This window comes from Hemicordylus capensis, chromosome 3 (assembly GCF_027244095.1).
Source record: "Hemicordylus capensis ecotype Gifberg chromosome 3, rHemCap1.1.pri, whole genome shotgun sequence".
NCBI lineage: Eukaryota > Metazoa > Chordata > Lepidosauria > Squamata > Cordylidae > Hemicordylus > Hemicordylus capensis.
Genome location: NC_069659.1, coordinates 43670213 through 43693420, shown reverse-complemented (window position 1 = coordinate 43693420; position 23208 = coordinate 43670213). Strand labels below are relative to the sequence as shown.

The following is a 23208-nucleotide window of genomic DNA, read 5'->3' as shown; positions in this document are numbered from 1 at the left end:
GAGGTGATGACATTTCACATGGTGCAGACGGAATTAAAATTAAGACAGGTCATTTATATGAAGCGCTTTGGGTTCCGTGAAGGCTTTTTGGTATGGAATTCTCTTTTTATAGTAATACTAATGTGATCTACAGCTGTGCAGGCTCCAATGTACAGGGCTCAGCTGTATCAGGATTCTTGTCCACAATGAGTATGTGACACAAATGGTAGATGTGAAATGGAAACTGATTTAAAGTTCTAAACATTATCTCACCTTCCTATGCTCACTCATAATGACTAAGTCCACACACACACACACCAAGAAAATATGTAATGAACAGGAACAGGAAAACTAGTGGAATTTCAAGAGAAGTTTTTGGCAGGACTTGTAAGATTGCTTATCACAGAATAAAAGGGAAAATTCCCATTTGGTGCACCCAAACAAGAGCATCAGAAGTTGACCATATTTTATGAGGACCCCACTTTGTGAAATACTGACTAATTAGCACTCTGACTAAATGGCTACACAGATTTCCTATGTGTGGATCTGGTAAGTAGTTGCCAGAGAATTGGCAGGTGGGAGTATGTGTGTGTGTGTTTGTGTTTGCTTATCCCTTTCCCACCTGTCAGTTCTCTTCTGTATATCCCTCAGTCATTACAAAAAGATTTTTCCCCAATCAGTTCCTAAATCAGAAGTGAACCAGACAGCAGATAAGCTAGCCATGCATGTATTTGCAGGATAGAACACCATAAGAAGAGAACTCCACTCATCTCCTTTTAAGTTCCAACCCCACATTCTCCATTATCTCAGCAAACATAGAGCTGGGACCAGTGTTCCCCATAACAAGGATTCCCAGGTGTGGTTGACTACAGCTCCCATCATCCCCAACAGCAATAGCTTTTGACTAGGGATTATGGGAGTTGTAGTCAACAACATCTGGAAATCCCTGTTACAGGGAACACTGGTTTGGACCATGTGATTACTGACATAAAATTTAGTTTGGCCCTAAGAACAGCCAAAGTGTGCAACATCCTGGCTAGTCAACCACGAACAAAGGTGAATGCCTCTGCACTGACTAGCAAAGCTTTAGTGCAGCAGTGTTCCAGACTAAGACTGAGGCAGCATATTTCTTTCTTTGTTTCTTTGTTTAATTTATGTACCATCTGACTCCAAAGGCTCTAGCTTCACAAAAAATAACACAAGAAAAAAGAAAATTTGAAAATTTAAAACATTCAGAGATTACGAAAAGTCTGCCTGAAAAAATGTGTCGTAAGGGCTTTTTGGAAGGCTGGCAAAGATGTTAAACCTATGTCTATAGGGAGTGCATTCCACAGCCTAGGGGTGACTAGAGAGAAGGCCCGCTCCTAAGTGACTGCTAGATGAGCTGGATGCATACAGAGACGGACTTCTCTCAGTGATCTCAATGTGCTGTGGGGATCATGCAGAAGAAGATTCTCTCCTAGCTAACCCGGTCCTAAGCCATTTAGAGCTTTAAAGGTAATCACCAGCACTTTGTATTTTGCCCGGAAACCTATTGGTGGCCAATGCAATTGCTTTAAAACAGGCATATGATGGTCTCTCCGAGACACCCCGGAGACCAATCTAGCTGCTGCATTTTGAACCAACTGAAGTTTCTGAACTACATATAAAGGCAGGCCCATGTAGAGTGCATTGGAGTAGTCAAGCCTAGAGGTTAGCAGAGTGCACCACATTTCTGAGATCACGGTCTTCAAGGAACAGAGACAGCTGTCATATCAACCGAAGTTGATAGAAAGCATTCCTGGGGGGTGGGGGGACATTTTCTCTTTCCTGCCACAGCTGTCTAGGGATGTGCAAATAGGTTCAATGTCGAACATGTTTGATGTTGAACCAGTTTGGGGTTGAACTGAACCACCCTCTGTTTAGTCCGACCCTGGACCAACCAACCTCCCCCCTAAGTTTGGGGGGTTCGCGATTTCTTTTTAAAATTTAATTATTTTTTTAAAAAAACTTACCCCTGGGTTCAGAGGCCGTGGGGGAGTATCTGCAGTGGTTCCCCCTCCACCCGCTGACTTCCCATTCATCCCAAACTGGCCCGTTTGGCCATTATTTGGCATTTCCCTCATCGGTATGGTGGCCATTTTGGAGGCCCATTTGCAGGCGTGGTGGTCTCCAAAATGGCCACTGTGCTGGGAGGAGAGGCCCGAACGAGCTGAAGAATGGCTGAATGGGCTGGTTTTGGATAGATGGGAGGCTGGCGGGGGAGTGGGAACCTCCGGAGGGCCCCTCCCACCACTGAGACCCCTCTCCAGAGGGGGTAAGTTTTTTTTTTAATTAACTAAAAAATAAAGCGCGTGAACCCTTCCCCCGACCAGACTGGAAGGAGGAGGGGGGTTGAGGGGGTGCCAGACTGAACGGGCCCGGTCTGGTTTGGGTCCAGTTCAAACTCAAACCGGACCAGACCATCCAGTTCCGTGCAGACCCCTACATCTGTCTGCACTACCCAGAAATTTCAGGAACAGATTTTCAAGTGTCACAGGCAGCTGTGGAAGAAAGGGGATATTGTTTTTCCCCTTGTGTGTGCTGCCTCAGCTTTAGTTTGGAATGCAGTGCAGCTGCACTGATCCTTCGTAAATCAGGATGTAAACCATTAGTGTGTTTTTTGAAAGTTGAGGTTTCTCAATTATAAATCTGCTCCATGATTGTACCGATTCTTAATATGAACAGAGATGAGAACATCTTCTTTTGTTTTTTAATTTGATATTTGTTTATTTTATATGCAAAAGCCTCTGTCTCCTAGAGGAAGAAAGGCTTATAAAATAAAAATATTATTTTTCGCACTTAAGTGCTTCTCATTTCTGAAGGCTGTTAATGGGCTCACCTACACATTGTGTTACATAAAAAGAATTTCAGGGCTTTGGAACTGATGTAGCCTTATTTGAATTTTTGCAGCTGAACTTCCCTACCACAAAACATTGTTTAAATGTTAACGTTTTATTCACATCAGATTATCTCCCTGTAAGATATTATTCGAATTGTTAAATATATTCTTTATCTCCTAAAATATTAATCTTGCTAATACAATATGTGAAATCCAATTTTTAAAGAAGTGACTTAAATAAATCATTACAGTGGTGGTATTGCAAATTATTGTAGCAGAGGATCACTTCACGAGCACCATGTAATTAGCCTACATAGATTATGGTGTCTATTATTATTTTAAAATGCATTACGAAGTGGGTGTAATAACAATAAAAGTCAATATTGACAGCCATTTTGCTACATGTTCTGCAAGTGCAAGACACTATTTTGTAGTCCTTGTTATCTTTCCTGTGTGGGCTCATGGAGCTGTAGATTTTCCACCCACCTGCATTAACATTTGACAACTTGAGGTAAGTCTCTTCCGCTTCCCCATCATAACTGGCATTGTTTAAATATAGATAACTAATACTTGCCCATTACTTCAACCACAGAAAATGTATCAGGGTCATCTCCCAGGGATTTTGGGGGTAGGGGACAGGGATCCTCTATTGCATATTATGCTTTGGGCAAGCCCCCATCACATTGTATCACTTTTGTAACAAAATAGCTGCCCCTATTATTGTCCAACAAGACGTTAGAGAGTTGCAAGGATTAATGAATACAGTGTCATGATGTCCGAGAACAAAAAAAGCAACCCTCTAGGATTCCTGGATCCTGTTTGTTAGGTGCTTTCTATCCCTGCCTCATGTCAAGAATGCAGAAAGAGGAAAGCTTGAGGAAAAACTTTCTTGGGGTGGGGGTGGGGGCGGAAATGCACACTTCAAGGAAAGATATCAGTTATTAGGTGGGAGAGGGTTCAGTAAAATTAGGGGGGGGGATCTGCTCCCTGGGGATCTGCTCCCTGCCCTATGTTGCCAGTGGGAAGCAATCAGAGGGGACCGATACCAGGCAGGGCTTTTTCATAATTAGGGCTTTTTCACACAACGCATAATCAACTTGTGGAATTCTCTGCCACGAGATGTGGTGACAGCCAACAACCTCGATGGCTTTAACAGGGGTTTGGATAACTTCATGGAGGAGAGGTCTATCAACGGCTACTAGTCAGAGGGCTATAGGCCACCTCCAGCCTCAAAGGCAGGATAGCTGAGTACCAGTTTCAGGGGAGTAACAGCAGGAGGGAGGACATGCCCTCAACTCCTGCCTGTAGGCTTCCAGCGGTATCTGGTGGGCCACTGTGTGAAACAGGATGCTGGACTAGATGGACCTTGGTCCAGATCCAGCAGGGCTGTTCTTAGGTTCTTAGGGCTCAGCTACATCCATGAGCAGCAGCTGCCTGATCTTGGTGGGTATTAACACAGCCATCTATTGATACAGCATATTGAATAAATGCAATTAGTACATAGCTGTCATTTTAAAAAGTGAAACAGTACAAAGCTTGATGACTGAAATGCTACTTTTCATAAAGTGGTAATGGCTGTTGGAATCAGAAGACTGTGTTGTTTAAAGGTAAACATATGAATGTGATTGTTGAATTCCTTGTTAGTAGGTAGGCCTATGCTTAACAGCTGTGATAAGTAGTATGTTTTCTCCTTTTGAGGTGTAATTACCTGAGGCCTCAAGATGTGGAGTGCTCAGAATGGGACTATATTGATGCCACTGCCCAGATCCAGAACCTGGTGACAGTTCCCTTAATTTCATGGCAAAAGGGAGAACTGATGTGAACAATATGCAGTCAAGCAGCCATGATAAGGAAGGGGTCACACTGAATCCCATTTAGGGCTTAGCACCTGTTTACCTTCAGGACCACCTCTCCCAGCCAGTCCTGTCCCGTCCTCGATACCTTCTCAGGTTGCCCCTCTTTCGGTCCCTGGTTTCAGAAAGGTCCATTGTACTAGGGCCCCTGGAAGGGCTTTCTCTGTTGCTGCCCCTTCACTTTGGAATTCTCTCCCCACCCCTGATTCGGTCTGCCTCCTCCCTTTCAGCCTTTAAGACTTTATTGAAGACATTTCTTTTCTGCCAGGCATTTGCCCTCTAAAACCTTTTTTAAAAAATATAAAAATCTTGGATGCTGTTTTTTTAAAAAAATCTTGGATGCTGTTCTTGCTTTGTACACTGCCCTGAGTCTGTGGATTGGGTGGTAAATTACATCTTTAAACAAACAAACAAACAAACAATTTAAACATATTTGAAGTTAGTCTAGAGGGGCAATTCAGATTTACAGTCCCCTCGTGTGATAAAGGGATGCATCAGGATGTCTACCAATGTTGTGGTGGGCATGCTGTCAGTGTGACCCCTTCCTTATCTCATGTGCTGGGCTATGTATTGTCCATACTGGCCCAGAAAGTAGTTAGTTATCAACAGTTGCTAGCCTGAGTCACATGAGGGGAAACAATTCCTTTGTGAGATAGCCAGGAAATGATAAGATTGTCAGTCTGTATGTGAAGGTAAAACCAAGAGGAAGTATGGTACGTGGAACAGGAAAGAGAACTTTGGAACATGGGGCTACCATGCCATTTCAAGCTTCAGCTAATTTGCCTGGCAAAAGAATTTGAAGACCAAAATAGGCCAAAAATAAAATAAAATAAATTCTTTGTCTACCGATCCAATCTCAAGACTCATTCCAATTTAGGATTAATTATATGAATAATTGTGCCAGCACAATGTCACATAACATGCTGTTACGTTGGTGGTACACAGTGACATACACCAGTGTCATAGGCAGATAAGCTGGTGCAAACGTTTTACGATCTGGCTTGCAATACGTTCGCTGTAAGTTAGCAGAGTTTCTTTGATCTCCCCCCCCTTTCCCCCTCCTTTTTTTCTTTAGTGTCCTTCACAATAAATACAAAGTGTGATTTCAAAATAAAAAGAAATTGTATGATTCAGACAACTGCCTTGCTGAGAAATTTGGGTGTCAGATAGATCTCCACTGTCTGCATGAAGTACTCTGACATTTTGTAGCTCTTTAGTTCTAACATGGAACAGGCAACAGGAAGAGATAATTTGTAAAGCCAGAACCTAACATAAAGGCTGTGGATGGTATCTGAAGCTGGAATGTTATTGGATCAGTAATGGGTGACACATGTGGTAGCTTCAGGTGCCACATGGAACCTCGGTTAACACTGAGCTCCAAGTGACATACGTTCGCTTCGGGAGCACACGCTTCCCGCTGCTATCCACACATCCCCCATCCCATCCACACTTACTTTCTAGGTTAGGAAAATCTGAAATTGGTTGCAGGTTCAAATGAGTTTCAGAGCTCAGGTTTTCTGAAACAAATAGATTAGAATAAACTGAGATTGGTGAGTTTTAACATCGAGACCAATCTTAGTTTCCTCTAATCTAGAAAGGAAGTAGATGTTCATGCTGGGATGGAAGGGAGGAGCATGTACTCCCCCATTGAGGAACCTTGTGCAAAGCTTGGCATTAACAGAGGTTCTGTGCAATCTCCAAAGCCGCCCCTAATGAAAGATACGGCCTTCTTTGCTTCTAATATGGCAAAACACCTTTTTTTTTTTTTTGGAAAGCACCTCAGTGTAGAAAATAACAAGTATACAGAGTTCACATGTGATCCTCCACAAGTTTCACTGCTTGTGCATTCGATGTTGCTTGTACACATGCTGGGAAACCAAAGCCAATCGTAGCTTCTCAGCACATATTTGCACCTGCCATAAAATGCATGTGTGTGCACATAATTCATACAAGCATTTGCAGAACAGACATGCTTTCTATGTAGAAAATTTGTCACAAGGTCATGACAATGGTGGTGGTATGCTTATTTTGTTACTGGATTACTTAGATCAGGGGTAGGTAACGTGTGGCTCTCCAAATGTTACTGAACTACAACTCCCATCATGCCCAGACGCAATGTATTACAGCTGGGGATGATGGGAGTTGTAATTTAGCCACATCTAGAGAGCAACACATTGCCTATCCCTGACTTATACTTGCCTAGAATGTTCTCAGGAAAGCTTAATCCAAATAAACATACTTAGTCCAGGACAATATAAAGTCCAGAACAATTAGTGTAAACTTCCCTTGGTTCTCCAAACTGGTGGTTGTAATTTTTAATCTTCAGCTGAATATAGATCTTTTCTGCTACTGCTGTTATTTAATTTGGTTGCCAGTGTTTATGCTATACAGGCAAGGAACTGTCTAAGGAGATCAGAGGTACAATCCCACTTTCAGAATCTCCCATGTGATTGTGTAATTGGTGCATTGCTGCACCATGAGAGGCTAGTATAAATCCAGTTATAAAGAGGGATGTGCAAACCGGCTTGATGTTGAACAGGTTCTACGTCGAGGCAGTTTGGTTTGACGGTCTGGAGTCAAATAGAACCAACCACTCTTCGGTCCAACCCTGGACCAAACACCTCCCAACTGTTTGGGGGTTCGCGACTGTGTGTGTGGTTTTTTTTATTTTAAAAAAAGGAAAAGAAATTGGTACCTTTACTCCCTTCGGGGGAGTTCCTTGCGGGGTGGGGTCCATGGAGGTTCCCCCTCCTCCACCAGCCTCAATGCAGCCTGGTCCATTTGGCCAGCTCTTCGACCCGTTCGGGCCTTCCCCCTCTGCACGGTGGCCATTTTGGATGCCACTGCACCTGTGCAATTGGCCTCTGAGAAGCCTGGGTCATGCCAGGCTTCTCAGAGGCCAATTGTGCAGGTGTAGCAGCGTCCAATATGGCCACCACGCCAAGGGGGAAGGCCCGAATGGGCCGAAGAGCTGGCCAAATGGACCGGTTCAGACTGCATTGAGGCTGGCGGGAGAAGGGGGAACCTCTGCGGAGCCCCTGCTGCCTCAAGGAACTCCCCCAAAGAGAGTAAAGGTACCCCCCCAAAGGCTGTGAAACTCCCCCCCCGGCCTGGACCACGGGGGTTCGAGGGAGTGCCGGCCCAAACCGGCCCAGTCAGGTTCGAGTCTGGTCTGGACTCAAACCAAACCAGGCCAGCCGGATCCATGCACATCCCTAGTTATAAATACAGGGAGTTGTCCATCAAGAGTTTCTGGAGATGGCTTCTAACTGTTGGTATGTACAGCCTAGAGTACACTGTTCTTCCTCCATACTGTATATACTTGTACAAGGAAATGTGTCTTTATGAACTGCCCTGAGCCAAATGGGCAGGAGGGACAAGGGAGCATAAAGGAAGGGATAAGGAAGGGCTAGCTAATGGAAAAAACAGAAAAAGTAAGGTTGTGTTAGTTCAAGAAGAGCTGGGCTGAAGACGTGGATATGGTGCATTTCTGAAAGATATAAGAGGGTTAGCTTGAAGGATAGAGAATTGTAGGCTCTTCTGGGCATAGAGATCATGGCTGGAGCCTGAAACCAGGAGTAGAAGAAGAAACTAAGTGGGCTCAGAACAGCTGTTTTGGTGCTGAGTTTGAGCCCATGCAGACAGCCATTCTACCACATACATTTTAGCACGTTTGCACATTAGCTTTAATGACATAGCACTTGACAGGATGAAAGAGTTGACCAACCTATCCCAGCATGATTTGATTGTTTGCCTGGTCTTAATGTAAGAAGAGAAATAAAGAACAGCAAGAGGTGAGAGCCTTGAAGATAAGCTATTAGGAGCATCTCTGTGCATATACTTGTGATCCAAAAAGGGAAGGAAAGACATTATTTTAGCAGAAATATTCTGAGTTGTGTGAAGAAGAGAATGGGGAGGCCAGGAAGGAGGAGGAGGTTGCAATAGTTTCAAAGTCAAAATACATATAGAATTGGAGGCACTGCTTTCTCAATGGAAGGTTTTTGAAGCCCAGAAGCAAATAATAGAAGCAGGTTACTCCCGAAGAAAACATGAGACAAAAATGCTACAGGAGCCATTTAAAAATCACATTCTTTGGGGTGAAATAATATCACCAAAAATCACAAGAATATTATCTTGTTATTAGCTAGCTTTTTTTGAAAATGTGTTTAATCATTCTATTTTTTAAAATCTTTCTCTGCCTGCAATCCTCTGTTTTCAGAGCTCTCAGCACAGTGGTTCCTCTACCTCACTAGCATCTACCAAAGTCTGCAGCTCCATGGATGAAAATGATGGACCTGGTGAAGGTAAAGAAAAGGAAAAGCATTTCTGGTGAAATGTTTACATGAACACTCTAGCAAAAATTGCCAGTGAATTATGCAATGCTTGAATTTGAAGAAAGATTGTGGGTGCTAATGAAGCCTTCTTAAAATGGGGCAGACCATTGGTCCATCCAGTAAGTACTGTCTACACCAGGGCTTCACAACTTCGGCCCTCCAGCTGTTGTTGGACTGCAAGTCCCATAATCCCCAGCCACAGTGGCCAATAGTCTCGTATGATGGGATTTGTAATCCAACATCTGCAGGAGGGCCAAATTTCTGCAGCCTTGGTCTACACCAAATGGAATTGACTCTCCAGTCTTGCTGTTAGAGGTCTTTCCCAGCATTACCTGGAGACACTAGTTACTGAAACTGTAATCTTCAAGCCAAGCGTGTGTTTTGCCACTGGGCTATGGTCCCTCTTTTATATACATAGTTAGGCATCAATTTGAACACAGCAATCACTGGTTAAGATTGAATATTCTATCCCCCAACCATATTGGCTACCATTACGGGTGGTGGGTGAGTCCTTTTTCCACTGATGTATTTTGCATTGGCTATGCAAATAAGCTAAACATTCCCCAGTCTAAAATCATTGATGCCCAGCACTGTGAGCCCTCTACCCCCACTTCTTCTCACCTAACCCACTTCCATCTTACCCACCGCCTGATCTCCCAAATCTTCTCCCTGCTTTCCGCTAAACTATACTTAACAGGTCAGGCTGACAGCTGCTATAGCATGAGCACTTAGGCTGCAGGAGGGGAGAGGTTTCACCCTCTCTGCTCTGGTGCCTGGACTTTTGCATAGCAGCACACCAACACTCAAGGCCCTGGCCTTGGGAAATACTAGTAGCGCTTGGGGAAACGACATGTCCAACTGGCCACCAGGGCCTTTAGTATTAATATGTTACTACCAGCCACCTAATTGTCCAGTGGGAAAATGACTTGATTATCAAGCCGCTGCCGGTTCAAATCCCCACTGGTATGTTTCCCAGACTATGGGAAAGACCTATATCAGGCAGCAACAATATAGGAAGATGCTGAAAGGCATCATCTCATACTGCATGGGAGATGGCAGTGGTAAACCCCTCCTGTATTCTACCAAAGACAACCACGGGGCTCTGTGGTCACCAGGAGTTGAAACCAACTTGACGGCACACTTTACCTTTACACAGCACTCCAGACACTAGAAACAGGAAAAGGGGAAATTTTCCTTCCTTTTCCCTATAGCCAGAGCATCACCAGCTGTCTGGGTAAGTGGTTTAAAGGGGAGTGGATTTGCGGGACTGGTGACTTTTTTTGAGAGCTAAGCCTGGAATGCTTCTCTAGTTCTGATCTGACTCCTAGCAGGAGAAAAATTAAGGACTCCTACCTCTTATCCCTTCATTGAGGCATACCTTCTGAACCTCATAACCAAGCTCAGATACAGCAAGCTTCTCCAGCATCTCTAGTCATGCATTTTTGGTTACACAAACATTTCAAGCTGTCAACCAGCATTAGGAGTTGTGATGGTAGCACTTGTCCCTGTCTTGCAAATGATGCAGGCTCAATTCATCTTGCCAGTGGATCTTGACACCTGGGTATGGTATCTGTGAATACCATGGGGCCGCCAGCCAAGACTGCATCCAAAAGAGGTCAAGCAGACGCATGAGGGACCACTGGGAGAAAGCCACAAACAAACAAAGATCTGTGGCTTTTGAGGGGGAAATAATGTGGAAATTGCTGAATGAAAGGACTGTAATCATTTTCAAATAGTGGATTTCTGTAAAGCAGTTAAGGCACTTGTTTTTGTATTGCGCTCTGACTGGAATATCTCTAGAAGCAAAACCTTGAAAACTGAGTTTTCCAGTCGCCAGCAGGTTGGCACCAGCTATTGTACCATGGCAGCCTTGTTTACCTTTAGCTTCCTGACAAAGAAAGTTGTTGCTGCCTTGCCCACTTCTGGGGAAAGCCCACCTAAGCCCACCTAAGTTGTATGGCAAGACAGAATTGCTAAGTACCTGCTTTTACTCATACTGCTTCATAATTCCTCCTCTTATTCATATTTAGGTATAACAGTTGTGAACTGCTTAGAGCTAGCAAGGTATATTTTCAATTGTTATTAGAGACCCATGGGCATGCTTCCAAACAACAACAACAACACAACAGCCCACTTATCTGGTCACAAATAACCTAGAATTATTTTACTGACAAGCAAGCTTAGTGAATTGTGTTGAGTTTTTAAAATTGTGTTGAATTTTTACAAGTTGTGTAAAAGCTTCATAAAAGTAATTAACCATAATTCTTGAATTCAGTTCTTCAGTTTTTCCTTTGTCTAAGATAAGTTTCCCTACACACTATGGAACCAGGTCCAGCAGTTAAACTAAGTTCTGTACTGTAATTGTTTCTGCCTATATATATGCACGCAGATAGATCTCTCCCTCTCTTACCATAATGATTAGTATTTTGTTTGTAACGCATACAGCACTGCACAAATCAAAATTACCATAATTATCAGTGTTTGTAATGCATAGAGCACTGCACAAATCAAAGATTATAAATTATATCACCAAATACAAAAGTGTATGTTGATAATTGCTGTGAAAAACAAATCACATTTCTTCATTCCATTACTTTAAGGAGCAGTTTAAGAGGAGGAGGAGGAGGATAATTAATAGTATCTGAAAGGACTATTCACAGTATTTAACTAGTCCAAACACAGTTTGTGGAAGTGAAGGTTTATAGCTTCCAGCTTTTAGAAAACGTTATTGGACACTTGCAAACTGTATTTTGGAGTACTGTTTGAAGAATAATGGTACTCTAATGGCTACTAAAATACAATAACTAGAAACCCTTTTCTTTACTGTTTTGACTCATTGTGAATTTTTTGTAAGCATCTGGTGCCCAGGTTGTACATGGTGGTGCTATTATTGAGAACACTTGTTCGAAAACTAAATATTTAATACAGCGGGGGAAATGGCACTTATCACACAAGCAAGTTTATGGAGGTCTCAGTTTACAGGATGTAATAAAAGAAGTCCTCCACTGTTATAATCCTTCTGTAGATAGATTTAATTGTGGTGTGTTGAACTAATCCAGTGTTCAATTGGGATTGGACTTCTCTTGAGCAAATCATCAAGGCATTTGTTTTTAATAATTGGAAAAATGGGTTATATACTGTGGCAGAATTTTTGTAATTGTGTAAAACTGGATCCAGTGTGCACAGGCTTAATTATTCATACTTTATCTGGTGAAAACCTGTTGAGTGCATGCAACATCGGCAGCATAATTTTTCCTTTCCGCAAAATGAGAATGCTGATTCTGAGTGATTTCCAGTTCTCTTAAACCATAGAGGTAAAATATGTATTATGTCTCACATCTGTGTTGCCTTCTCCACCATTAAAAATGTACTAACAATTCTTTCCAGAAGTGTCGGAGGAAGGCTTCCAGGTTCCAGTTTCTATAGCAGAGAGATACAAAGTTGGCCGGACTATAGGAGATGGAAATTTTGCTATTGTAAAGGAGTGCATAGAAAGGTGAGGAAGATTGCTTGCTTATTCCTGTTAAAGCAGTCACTAATGTTAGGACTTTTCATGGATCACATCTTTATTTGCAGGCTCAAGCACATGTGGGATAAAGTAGTGTTTCAGCTCCATATGTACAGTATAAAATGGAAAAACTTTACAGGCATAGCTGGACTACAAGTGTTCTGCAAGAACAATCTATAAATATAATGCTTTGGTTTCACACAGTGAAGGAAGGATGTTTCTTCCTTCTCTGTACTCAGCACACTCCTTATAGGAGGTTCTTAAATATTTCTCATTGCAATGAATAATCCATTTTTTAAAAAACCATTTTCCTCTTGCAGTTAGAAAACAAATGCCTGAAGCGTTCTCTTCTGTTCTGACTTGTCAACAGAGACCTCAGTATGATTCAGAAGCCAGAGACATCAATTCTCCATTTCTCTAAAATGTTACTTACTCATATCAAATGGTGATGGTGTCAGTCAGACATATCAATGTCTTTGATATTTGGACCTCCCTGTAGAACAAATGCTCTTGCTGATCAGTATCAGACCAGTCTGTGCATGTCTCATGCTTCAGTATCATGTTATAAATTGATGTCACTTATCACTGTTTAATCCAAACTTCAAGTGAATTAGAACAATGAGGCCAGTGCTGAATGTCCAAAGGAAACATCTCACCCTGGTCCAACTGTCCATATGTGCACAACTCAGAGAATTAGGAATTACGTCAATCAGCTATTCAGCAGGGAATGGGGAGCCGAGAGGGAACTGAATCACGACTCCCCCTCCTGAACAGCTATTATTTTGTCACTGATTTTCTAGAAGGGCTGCTGGATCGGGATGCATTTATTTGCACGTGCAGTTCCCTAACCATGTGGAAGCTTTGATCAGGCTGGTCAGGGTTTGAGTCCGTTATCTTGAAGCAACCATGTCTTTGCAGTCATAGGTCAGCAGTGTTTCCAGAAGCAAATACAGCATGAACTATATACATATGGTACAGGCACAAAGGATGAGAAGAATTTAAATGAGTGTAGTAGCGTCATTTGGGGGGGAAAGGCCCTCAAGAGTCAGTTTTTAAATTGGCTACATTGAAGAAATTAATACGGCAACAGATCAATTATAGATGATGATAGGGATCTGGAGAAATGTCTGTTGCTTCTTGACGTGCAACTCCCATGCCTGTTTCAAAACTGAAATGTAAAATTATGTCTCTGGTGTTTTAAGTAAAATAAGCCCTGCTCAGAACGTGTTAGTAGGAACTGAACTGTCCTGTACCCAGAAGTGAGTGTAGTGAGGGGGTGTGTGTGTGTGTGTGTGTGTGTGTGTGTGTGTGTGTGTGTGTGTGTAACCTAAACACACACAGTATAACCTAAAGGAGCAGGGAATCATTGCAGAATAGCCAGTGTATCAATACAGGTAATCTTACATGTTTATAAATTATATATTTGTATTAATGAGCAATTGATAGAATACTACCTGCATGCCTTCCTTGTAGCTCTCCACAAGCTACAGGACTAGAGGCTTACCTTTAAAAAAGTATGAAGGCTGATTATTTGGAGAGGAGACCTAGAATAACCCTGAGGAGACCAAGAGCCCTTTCTCACAACCACAGAGAAAGGGCTCCATGCTGCAGGGGAGGAAACCTTAAAATGCTTACCTCCCCCACAGACAATCCTGGTCTTCTTGCTGGGTAAGCAAATCATTTGCCCAGACATTCACCGTCTGCTACAAGCAGCCAGGAGGTTTGGGGGTTGGGAGGCCCCCAGAAACCCCATAATGCACCCCACAAGCCCTGCAGTCTCCAAGTCCCAGCTGCAAGCAGCTCACTCTCTTAACCCTGTTTAAGAGGGATGCATATTGGGGCAGAAAAACCCCAACTTCACATATATGCTGATGGGAGCTGAGCTATTAGTGACTGACCAGGAGAGAGATCTTGGGATCATGGTGGACAGTTCATTGTAAGTGTAGACTCAGTGTGTGGCAGTGGTGAGAAAGGCAAACTCCATGCTAGGGATCATTAGGAAGGGGATTGAAAATAAGAATGCTAGTATTATAATGCCTTTATACAAATCTATATTACAACCACATTGGAGTATTGTTCTGGTCACCGTATCTTAAGATGGTTATTGTAGAACTTGAAAAGGTGCAGGAGAGAGCAACCAAAATGATCAGGGGCCTGGAACACCTTCCTTATGAGGCAAGCCTACAGCAGCTGGGCCTCTTTACATTGGAAAAGAGGCAACTATGGGGGGACATGATAGAGATACATAAAACTATGTATGGAGTAGAGAGAGTGGAAGAAATTTTTATCCCTCTCTCAGAGCACTAGAACCAGAGGTCATCCCATGAAACTAAAGGTCGGGAAATTTATTATTATTTAACATATTTTTATACCGCCCAAAACTGACGTCTCTGGGCAGTTTACAACAAGATAAAAACAAAAGTAAAACTGTTAAAAACAAGACAATTTTTTAAAAAATTAAATTTAAAAAAAACCAATATTCTAGAAACAACATTAGGACCAACAAGAGGATGTACTTTTTCACACAGCACATAATTAATCTATGGAATTCTCCCACATCATGTGGTGATGGCCACTAGCTTGGATGACTTTAAAATTGGCTTGGACAAATTCATGGAGGACAATCAATGGCTACTAGTCTGGTGGCTGTGGGCCATCCCCAGCCTTAGAGGCAGGATTCCTCTAAATACCAGTTGCAGGGGAACAACAGGAGAGAGGGGTGCAGGGGACTGTTGTGGGGAAAAGAGACAGGGAAGTTGCCTTCTGCATTTCTTGTGCTTATAGTTCTTTGGATGCAACCAAACAACTTTTCATGTTGTGTCATTCCAAGGACACAACTTGTAATTGTACTTGTAATATACTTGTAAGAAACAAAGTTTTACATCACTGTTAATATGTTGATATGACACTGTTGATATGAAAACTATGGAATAAAGGAGATTATGTTTGTATTTTTTGTGTTCTTTGAGTTCCTTGAGTCATATGTGAATCATACCTAAAAGCAATCCTATGCTTGTTGTTAATTACATTTTAATTATCTAAATTGTGAACCGTAATTGTTACGGTTCATTTTTAGTACATGTAAAACTCCAATTTCAAACATTTTTCCAAATATTAGTTTCTAGCATGCAGATATGCTTCAGCTAAGCTCATCAATTATGATTTCTTTTAGATTAAATGGTGCTTTTTTCCTTGTAGTTCTGTCAAGAAGCCCTCTAGTGGAGGAAACGTATGGATACTTTTTTAAAGTCACGAGGCATTCTTCTATAGCCATGTTGAAATTTTTGGAAAACTTGAATTTGTCAAAACTGTGTTTTTGTGTGTGTGTTAAGCCTCTTAAACTTTAATCTTTCACATTCTATCTGCACAACGGTTACATAGCAGAATAATGCACATTGTTTTGTTTGTTTAAATCATTTATTTTCCATCTCTTATTGGAAGTGGCTTGTAATGGTGATAAGATAACTGAGCAATAGCTTTATTATATGAAGGAGATTTTCACTGTATTTCCCAGTGGAGATTTCTAGGTGGTTTCTCCCAAGATTGAGAATGGGATAATCCATATATGTATTCCATTCATATGTATATATGAATGGAATAATCCATATATTTCCCCCCCTCTATAAAATTATTGTTGTTAAAGCTAAAAAGCATTATATGACTGTTGCTTCAAAATAATATGCAGCATGTTTTAGAATAACTTCACATACTATCTCTACTAATGCCAATAATCTGTACTCCAATCATTTTACTTTCTGCAGCAAAACAAAATATAAGGATGGAATCGCTATATTTTGGCCATTTGGCTTTCTACCTAGAGAGAGAAATAATTGCACAAATGAGAATATATAGCATGAAAGCATACTATTTGGCGCCACAAATTTGATTTGATGTATCCTTAATAAACCACTTATTAAAAGCAATTATTTTTTAAAAGTTTATTTCCAGTTGAGATACTTTCCACACAAATTGTAGAAATCTGTACAAATCTGTGTTTTGCAATTGTACATGCACAACCACCCCCAACATATTTATAATGATGTAAGAAAATGTGAGGACAGAAGATATAATGCCTGATCTTTGGTAGATATGACTTCTTGTTTCTGCCTGTACAATATAATGCTAATATTATATCAGCAGAACCTCAGGACCAAACTAGCCCTGAGATCACAGATAACACTGGAGATCTGAGATTAGGATCTACCCAATAGCATTGTTTTTCATTTATTTTGTTTTACTAATGAGCAGCCCCATGCATTTGTAATAAAGATCTAGGGAGTGGGAGTTTTGCACTCTTTTTTGCACTCTTTCTAGGGAGAGGAAGTTTTGCACATGAGGCACAGACAGAGCGGGTTCATGGATGGTTATATAATAACATAAGAAAAGCCTTGCTGGAGTGTTGCCAAGGCATCCCCCTTCCCCCACCAGTGTGATTCTGCTCCTACTGGTATTCAGCGGCCTCCAGCCTCTGTACCTGGATGCAGAGGTGCACCTAGGTAATTTTGGAACCTGAACCTAAAGGCCTTTGGAAGCCCCCCTCCCTTGCAAATTAAGCAAAATCATGCTCAGCCAGGTGACACCACCTGGGACAGACTAAAGAGGATTTGGGGGCTATAGAGGCCCTTTGGCCCCAAATTCCAGGGGTAAGAGTGCCATTGATATAAGTTCTACAAGAATTTGTCTAAGCCCCCTTTAAAGCTATCCAAACTGGTGACCACTAGGGGTGTGCATGGAACCAGCTGGTCTGGTTTGGTCCGGGCACACCCTTGAACCCCCCTGGTTAGGTTCCGTATGGGAGGGTTCGCAAACATTTTTTTAAAAATAATTTTTTTAAACTTACCCCTTCAGGGGAGTTGTTGGAGGTGGAGTGGGGGTTTGCAGAGGTTCCCCCTCCCCCCGATGGCCTCCCTTCATGCTCATACCGTGCCTGTGTAATTGGCCTCTGCATGACCCAGGCCAAGCAGAGGCCAATTGCGCAGGCGCGGTGGCCTCAAAAATGGCCACCACACCAGAGGAGGCAGGCCCAAATGCCGAAGAGGCAAACGGCCAGTATGGGCATAAAGGGAGGCTGGCGGGGGGAGGGGGAACCTCCACGGACCCCCACCACCACCACCACCACTTCCAACAACTCCCCCAGAGGGGATAAGTTAAAAAAATTTTTTTTAAAAAAGTCTGCAATCCCCCCGAACAGTCGGGGTAACAGGGGATGTTTCAATGTCGAACACGTTCGACGTCGAACCTGTTTGCACAACCCTAGTGGCCACACACAGATCAAGGAAAGATTCTCCCAGAATACCACTTCCCCAGTCTTTAAAGCTGTGATGTGGAATTGCTAATCAGTGTAAAAACAAAACTCAGTGGGAGATTCTAATCCCAGAGCTCCTGTGCTATGTCCAGATTGGGTCTGGATCCTGGTCCTTTGGTGTTACTATCCAAATTATTTATCTCTTTAAAATTCCTAGTATAATTATATTAATGGTAGAACATTTTGGTTAATTGCAATTTGTGCCCTTACTTTCTTTATAACTTGGTTTCTTTTCTCCCCCCCCCCAAATAGCCTAATATTTTGACATGCAGAAACTTTCCAACTCAGCTGGGTTAACTTAGAGGATTTTTCTTGAGATAAGCCTGAACAATTATTGGCATTTTACTTGGTGAGGCCAGTAGTACTAATCTGTTTAGCTTGGAAATAGAATTGATAACTTCAGCTTCTCTCTCTCTCTCTCTCTCTCTCTCTCTCTCTCTCTCTCTCTCTCTCTCTCATTAGGTCAACTGGTAGAGAATATGCTCTGAAAATAATCAAAAAAAGTAAATGTAGAGGAAAAGTAAGTACAGAAGTTCCATGATGTAGCATAGTATTTCTTTATCTTTGAAAGTATTTATCTTAGAAAGTTCAGTTTTTTAATTCAGGAGCATTTGGGTGTACTCTGCATGGAGGTTACCTTTGAAGGCATTTAGCCTTGTTTTTCTGGCAGTCTGTGTGATGCGGGCTAGTTACCCACAGAATGTTTAAACATTGGATTAATTATTTGTATCTTTACTCTTTAATTGAAGCATCGCATTGTCATGATAATTAGATACTTCACAGAATCGTTAAACACAAAGCATTACAATAATTATATATGTATAATAAAATAATGAGCAACATTGTACAACCCAAATAAGCCTTGATGTTAATAGTTTTATAACTAACATTTTAAAAGAATAACAGTTAACTTTTTCTTGCTGCTTGGGGAAATATGTTTTGCATTAGAAGAATTCTTAAGGGGTTAAATGACTGAATGACTTCTCTGTGCAATGAAAACACAATCCCCTTTCCCTGTTTCACTTTCTGTGTTTGTTTTCCTTCATCCTTGGCACAGTAATTGCAATGATGCCGTTGCCAGGTTTTTTTGACATAGGGCTTGAAGTGATTGTACAAGGTTTTTGAAACTTCCAGTGTGTCTGAATCACATACACACCTGCATTCTCTATCAGACTGTAGAGGGGGAAGCAGAATGGCTGGTGGGTTTCTCTCATTCTCTTTCTATGTATAATTTTTGATTTGTGGCAGGAGCACATGATCCAGAATGAAGTATCTATTTTAAGAAGGGTCAAGCATCCCAATATTGTTCTTCTGATTGAGGAGATGGATATGCCCACTGAGTTGTACCTTGTCATGGAGCTTGTAAAGGTATGTATCTGTTATAAGAAAGATCACCTGCTTTCCCTCACTTTGTAAACCATGTTAATTGACTGACATCCTAACTAATACAGCATGGAAGAACCAGGAAGACATGTCCATGCAACAGAGAGTTTACCCTACTATCACTGCTCCTGCATGTGCAGTGGTAGACAGGAAGGGAATGAATTTCATTAATCTGCCTCCAGTAGTAAACTGTGTCATCCAAAAATATGTCTGTGAGCCCTCGGGGACATATTTTCGGGTGACACAGGGCATATCCAATCATCAAAATTCACTCCACCTGCAGCATACCAAACACCACAGAGGAAGGAAACCTCTTTGCGGTGCAGTACATCTTCCTGATGCATCCACATTGCATTAGTCAGGATGTCGGCCAGTGTTTCCAATCCTGTTATGAAATTTGATGAGTAACGCTGATATTCTGGATGTGGATATTCAGCCAGGGCATCAGATCCTGAGCCAGTAAAAGGGAATCTGTGAGTAGAAGCTTTCTTCTACATTTTGCTTGATCTGGATGGGGTGCAGATGGTGGACTGGAGAATAAACAGCTTCACTTTCTGCTCTATTAATGCATGTATACATTCTTTCTTCTACGAAGACCAATGGCTCTGTAGCCTAGTAGCCCACCTTTTGTTCTTGGCAGCTAATTTGGCAGGTGTCTTTCTCAGTCCTGTTACCTGAGAACCTTTTACTTGGAAATGTGTGGGATTCAACCTGGTAATTTTTGTGTCCATCCCTTCCTCCCCCAAAATAATGTTTAGCTCATAACTGAAGCCTTTGTGGTTTTGCTAGATGTGACAAGTTTTCATAGATACAAACAAAACTGAAATTTCTTCCTAATGTGTTGATTTTAACACTTTACTACTATAAAAGACCATGAAAGTTTTCCTAAACTGCATGGTCCCTTTTATTCTGAATAAGTTGGAACACTTTTTCCTATTACTTTTTAGGGTAACAAACTAAAACTGAAGTTCCAGTGCTCGGTACTTTTCAAGTACTGAAGCAAATATATTTGAAATGTTGTGAGTTGTTGAATTAGACACTGCTGGCTGTATCCATTGCTCAGCATGCACTGTTACAATTGATTAGCCATCTGCTATGGCCTGGCTTTTGAAGACCTAAGTTTAAATCAAGTTCACAGATGGGAAAGATATCCAAGAAGAAAAGGCTCAATGTCATGGAGAAGCACTCTGGCAAATGCCCCTTTGCATTAGTTGGTAGTAACAAGTTGAATCTAAATGGCTGTGCCCCTCCTGCAAACATGTTCTCATTTCATGGCAGGCGCACCACTCACTGCTGGATGAGGAGCCTTCAGTGTGAGGAAATCACTTCATAAATACAAATATAAACATGTTTCAAGCAGTGCTTGTGTAAAGGAGAAAGGACATGGTTGCTGGCAAGCTGCCATTGTACATAGTGAGACCAAATTATTATTCAAGCCTAGTGCTGGTTTAGTTATTTTAACAAGCATGATTTATTATAGGCTTTCCTCCTGCTGTTCAAGGATCTAATTTCAATTTCACATGAGAAAAGGAATGTTACAACATTTATATCTCAAGCCAGTAAATAAATGGTTACTGTACTTCTGGATTTCAGTACCTTGTGTGCCTTAGTGGTGGGATTTGTTTTTTCCTGCTTTTGTTTTTGTTTTAAAATTACATTCAGATGTTGCTGCTCATTTACCTTGATTCCAGGAAAGTGTGGAGAGGATATGTTGGGTAATAAAGCTGAAATAGTATCCTTGTACCACCCACTATAATGCCTCAGAAGTGGCCGATCACCTGGTACATGAATTAATTAGGCAAATTTAGAGAGCCTCTAAGTATAACTAAATGTTTGAATCTTCTGTGCCCAAGAGAGAGGCCTGCAATGTTAACTTGTTAAGGCATTGATCCAACCTGTAGGAAATAAAGTGAGCTTAGAATTGCTTGGATTTAAAATCTTTGGCATAAAGGCAACAACTGAAAGGGAGAAGAAGGCGTAGACAGTTGAAAAGTGACTCCCAGGGTAAAATATGAAAAATCTAGGAAGGGCTCTTGGGGAATTTTCAGTTATATCTAGAAGCAGCCAAGGGGAGGGACTCCGAATTGAATTGGCACAGTAATTCTCAGGAGTAACCAGGGGCAGATTAAGCTTTTTGCCTCCCATAGGCAAAAAAGATTTTGCCACCCTTTTACCTTAAACAAAAAAGGTTTGCCTTTTTTCTTTTAAATAAGGTAAAAGGGGGAGGGACTTGCTCCTCACCCACTCAACCCTTGCTGCAGCTGCCACTTCCCAAAGAGAGGGGCGGAAAAATTTGAGGAGGGGTAAAATTTGCTGCTCCTCAAATTTTGCCACTGTAGGCAAATGCCAACTCTGTCGTTCCGTTAATCCACCAGGGATAATCCACCAGGGGTAACCCTTTCCCCTGTGCCATTTGCCATTCTAAATCACCCTCTAAACCACAGAGGCAACCGTGGTAAGGGTGTGCACAGACCAGTTCCCAGTTGAACTGGTATGCCGCAAACTGGGTGGTTCAAGTGGTTTGATTGTAAACCGCTCCAAACAGGTTTGAGCTGCTTCGTCAGTTCAGCTGGTCCAGCTAGTCGGTCTGATGAACCACTTAATGGAGCAGCGGTTTGGTCCAAATTCTGTTTGGTCCAAATTCTGACCAAATTGCTGCACATGGTCCATGCATACCTCTAACCAGTGGCTTCCCAGCTGTTGTGGAATTACAACTTCCATCACCCCTAGCCAGTTTGTTGTCATTCGGGATGATGGGAATTGTAGTTCAACAACAGCAGTTGTTTAGCAACAGCAAGTTGCCTAATCTGTTGTTCACCCTGCAGCAGAAAATGTACAGGTAACTGTACCTCTTCACTGCATTGCTAACAGCATCTTTGGAAGTAATTTAGATCAGGGAAATGACACAGGGGAGAAGATTTAAACTTCTCCCCCCCCCGATTGACTGATTGATTGATTGATTAAGTGCCGTCAAGTCGGTGTTGACTCTTAGTGACCACAAAGATAGATTCTCTCCAGGATGATCTGTCTTCAACTTAGCCTTTAAGGTCTCTCAGTGGTGCATTCATTGCTGTTGTAATCGAGTCCATCCACCTTGCTGCTGGTCATCCTCTTCTTCTCTTGCCTTCAGCTTTCCCCAGCATTATAGACTTCTCAAGGGAGCTGGGTCTTTGCATAATGTGTCCAAAGTATGATAGTTTGAGCCTGGTCATTTGTGCCTCGAGTGAAAATTCTGGATTGATTTGTTCTGTGATCCATTTGTTTATTTTCCTGGCTGTCCCTGGTATCCTCAAAAGTCGTCTCCAGCATCAAAGTTCAAAGGTGTCAATGCTTTTTCTATCTTGCTTCTTCAAAGTCCAGCTTTTGCATCCATAGAGTGTCACAGGGAAAACCATTGTCCAAACGATTCTAATCTTTGTAGGTGTAGACACATCACGACATCTAAATATCCTTTCAAAGGCCTTCATTGCTACCCTACCAAGTGCTAGTCTGTGGCATATTTCTTGACTGCTGGATACTTTACTGTTGACAGTCGATCCTAAAAGGCAGAAGCTATCCACCACTTCAATGTCTTCATTGTCTCTGAGGCAATGTAACTGTTGTCATTAGTTTTGTCTTCTTTACTAGTTGTAGTCCCATTTTTTCACTGTACTCCTTGACTTTCATTACTAGAGCTTTCAAATCATCCACATTCTCAGCTATCAGTGTGGTGTCATCAGCTTAGTGCAGGTTATTGATGTTTCTTCCCCCAACTTTAAAACCACGCTCATCTTCTTCCAATCCAGCTTCTCTCAGTATATGTTCAGCATATAAATTGAATAAAGAACGAGAAAGTAGACAGCCTTGTCTTACTCCTTTGCTGATCTGGAACGAGTCTGTTTCACCATGTTCCATCTGGACTGTGGCTTCCTGTCCTGTGTATAGGTTTCTCATGAGAACAATGAGAAGTTCTGGGCTGCCCATTTTCCTAAGGACATTCCACAACT

The 23208-nt window shown here is 41.9% G+C and overlaps 1 protein-coding gene across 4 annotated transcripts in view; it reads left to right on the top strand.

The window, feature by feature from the left end:
- Positions 1–23208, top strand: part of DCLK1 (doublecortin like kinase 1) — a 399204-nt gene that overhangs the window by 299996 nt on the left and 76000 nt on the right. For all 4 annotated transcript variants that reach the window (XM_053305405.1, XM_053305407.1, XM_053305404.1 and 1 more), the window contains 4 exons: positions 8912–8996; positions 12414–12522; positions 18302–18359; positions 19088–19207. In XM_053305405.1, coding sequence (XP_053161380.1) covers positions 8912–8996; positions 12414–12522; positions 18302–18359; positions 19088–19207 — 372 coding nt within the window. The remainder of the gene's footprint in view (positions 1–8911; positions 8997–12413; positions 12523–18301; positions 18360–19087; positions 19208–23208) is intronic.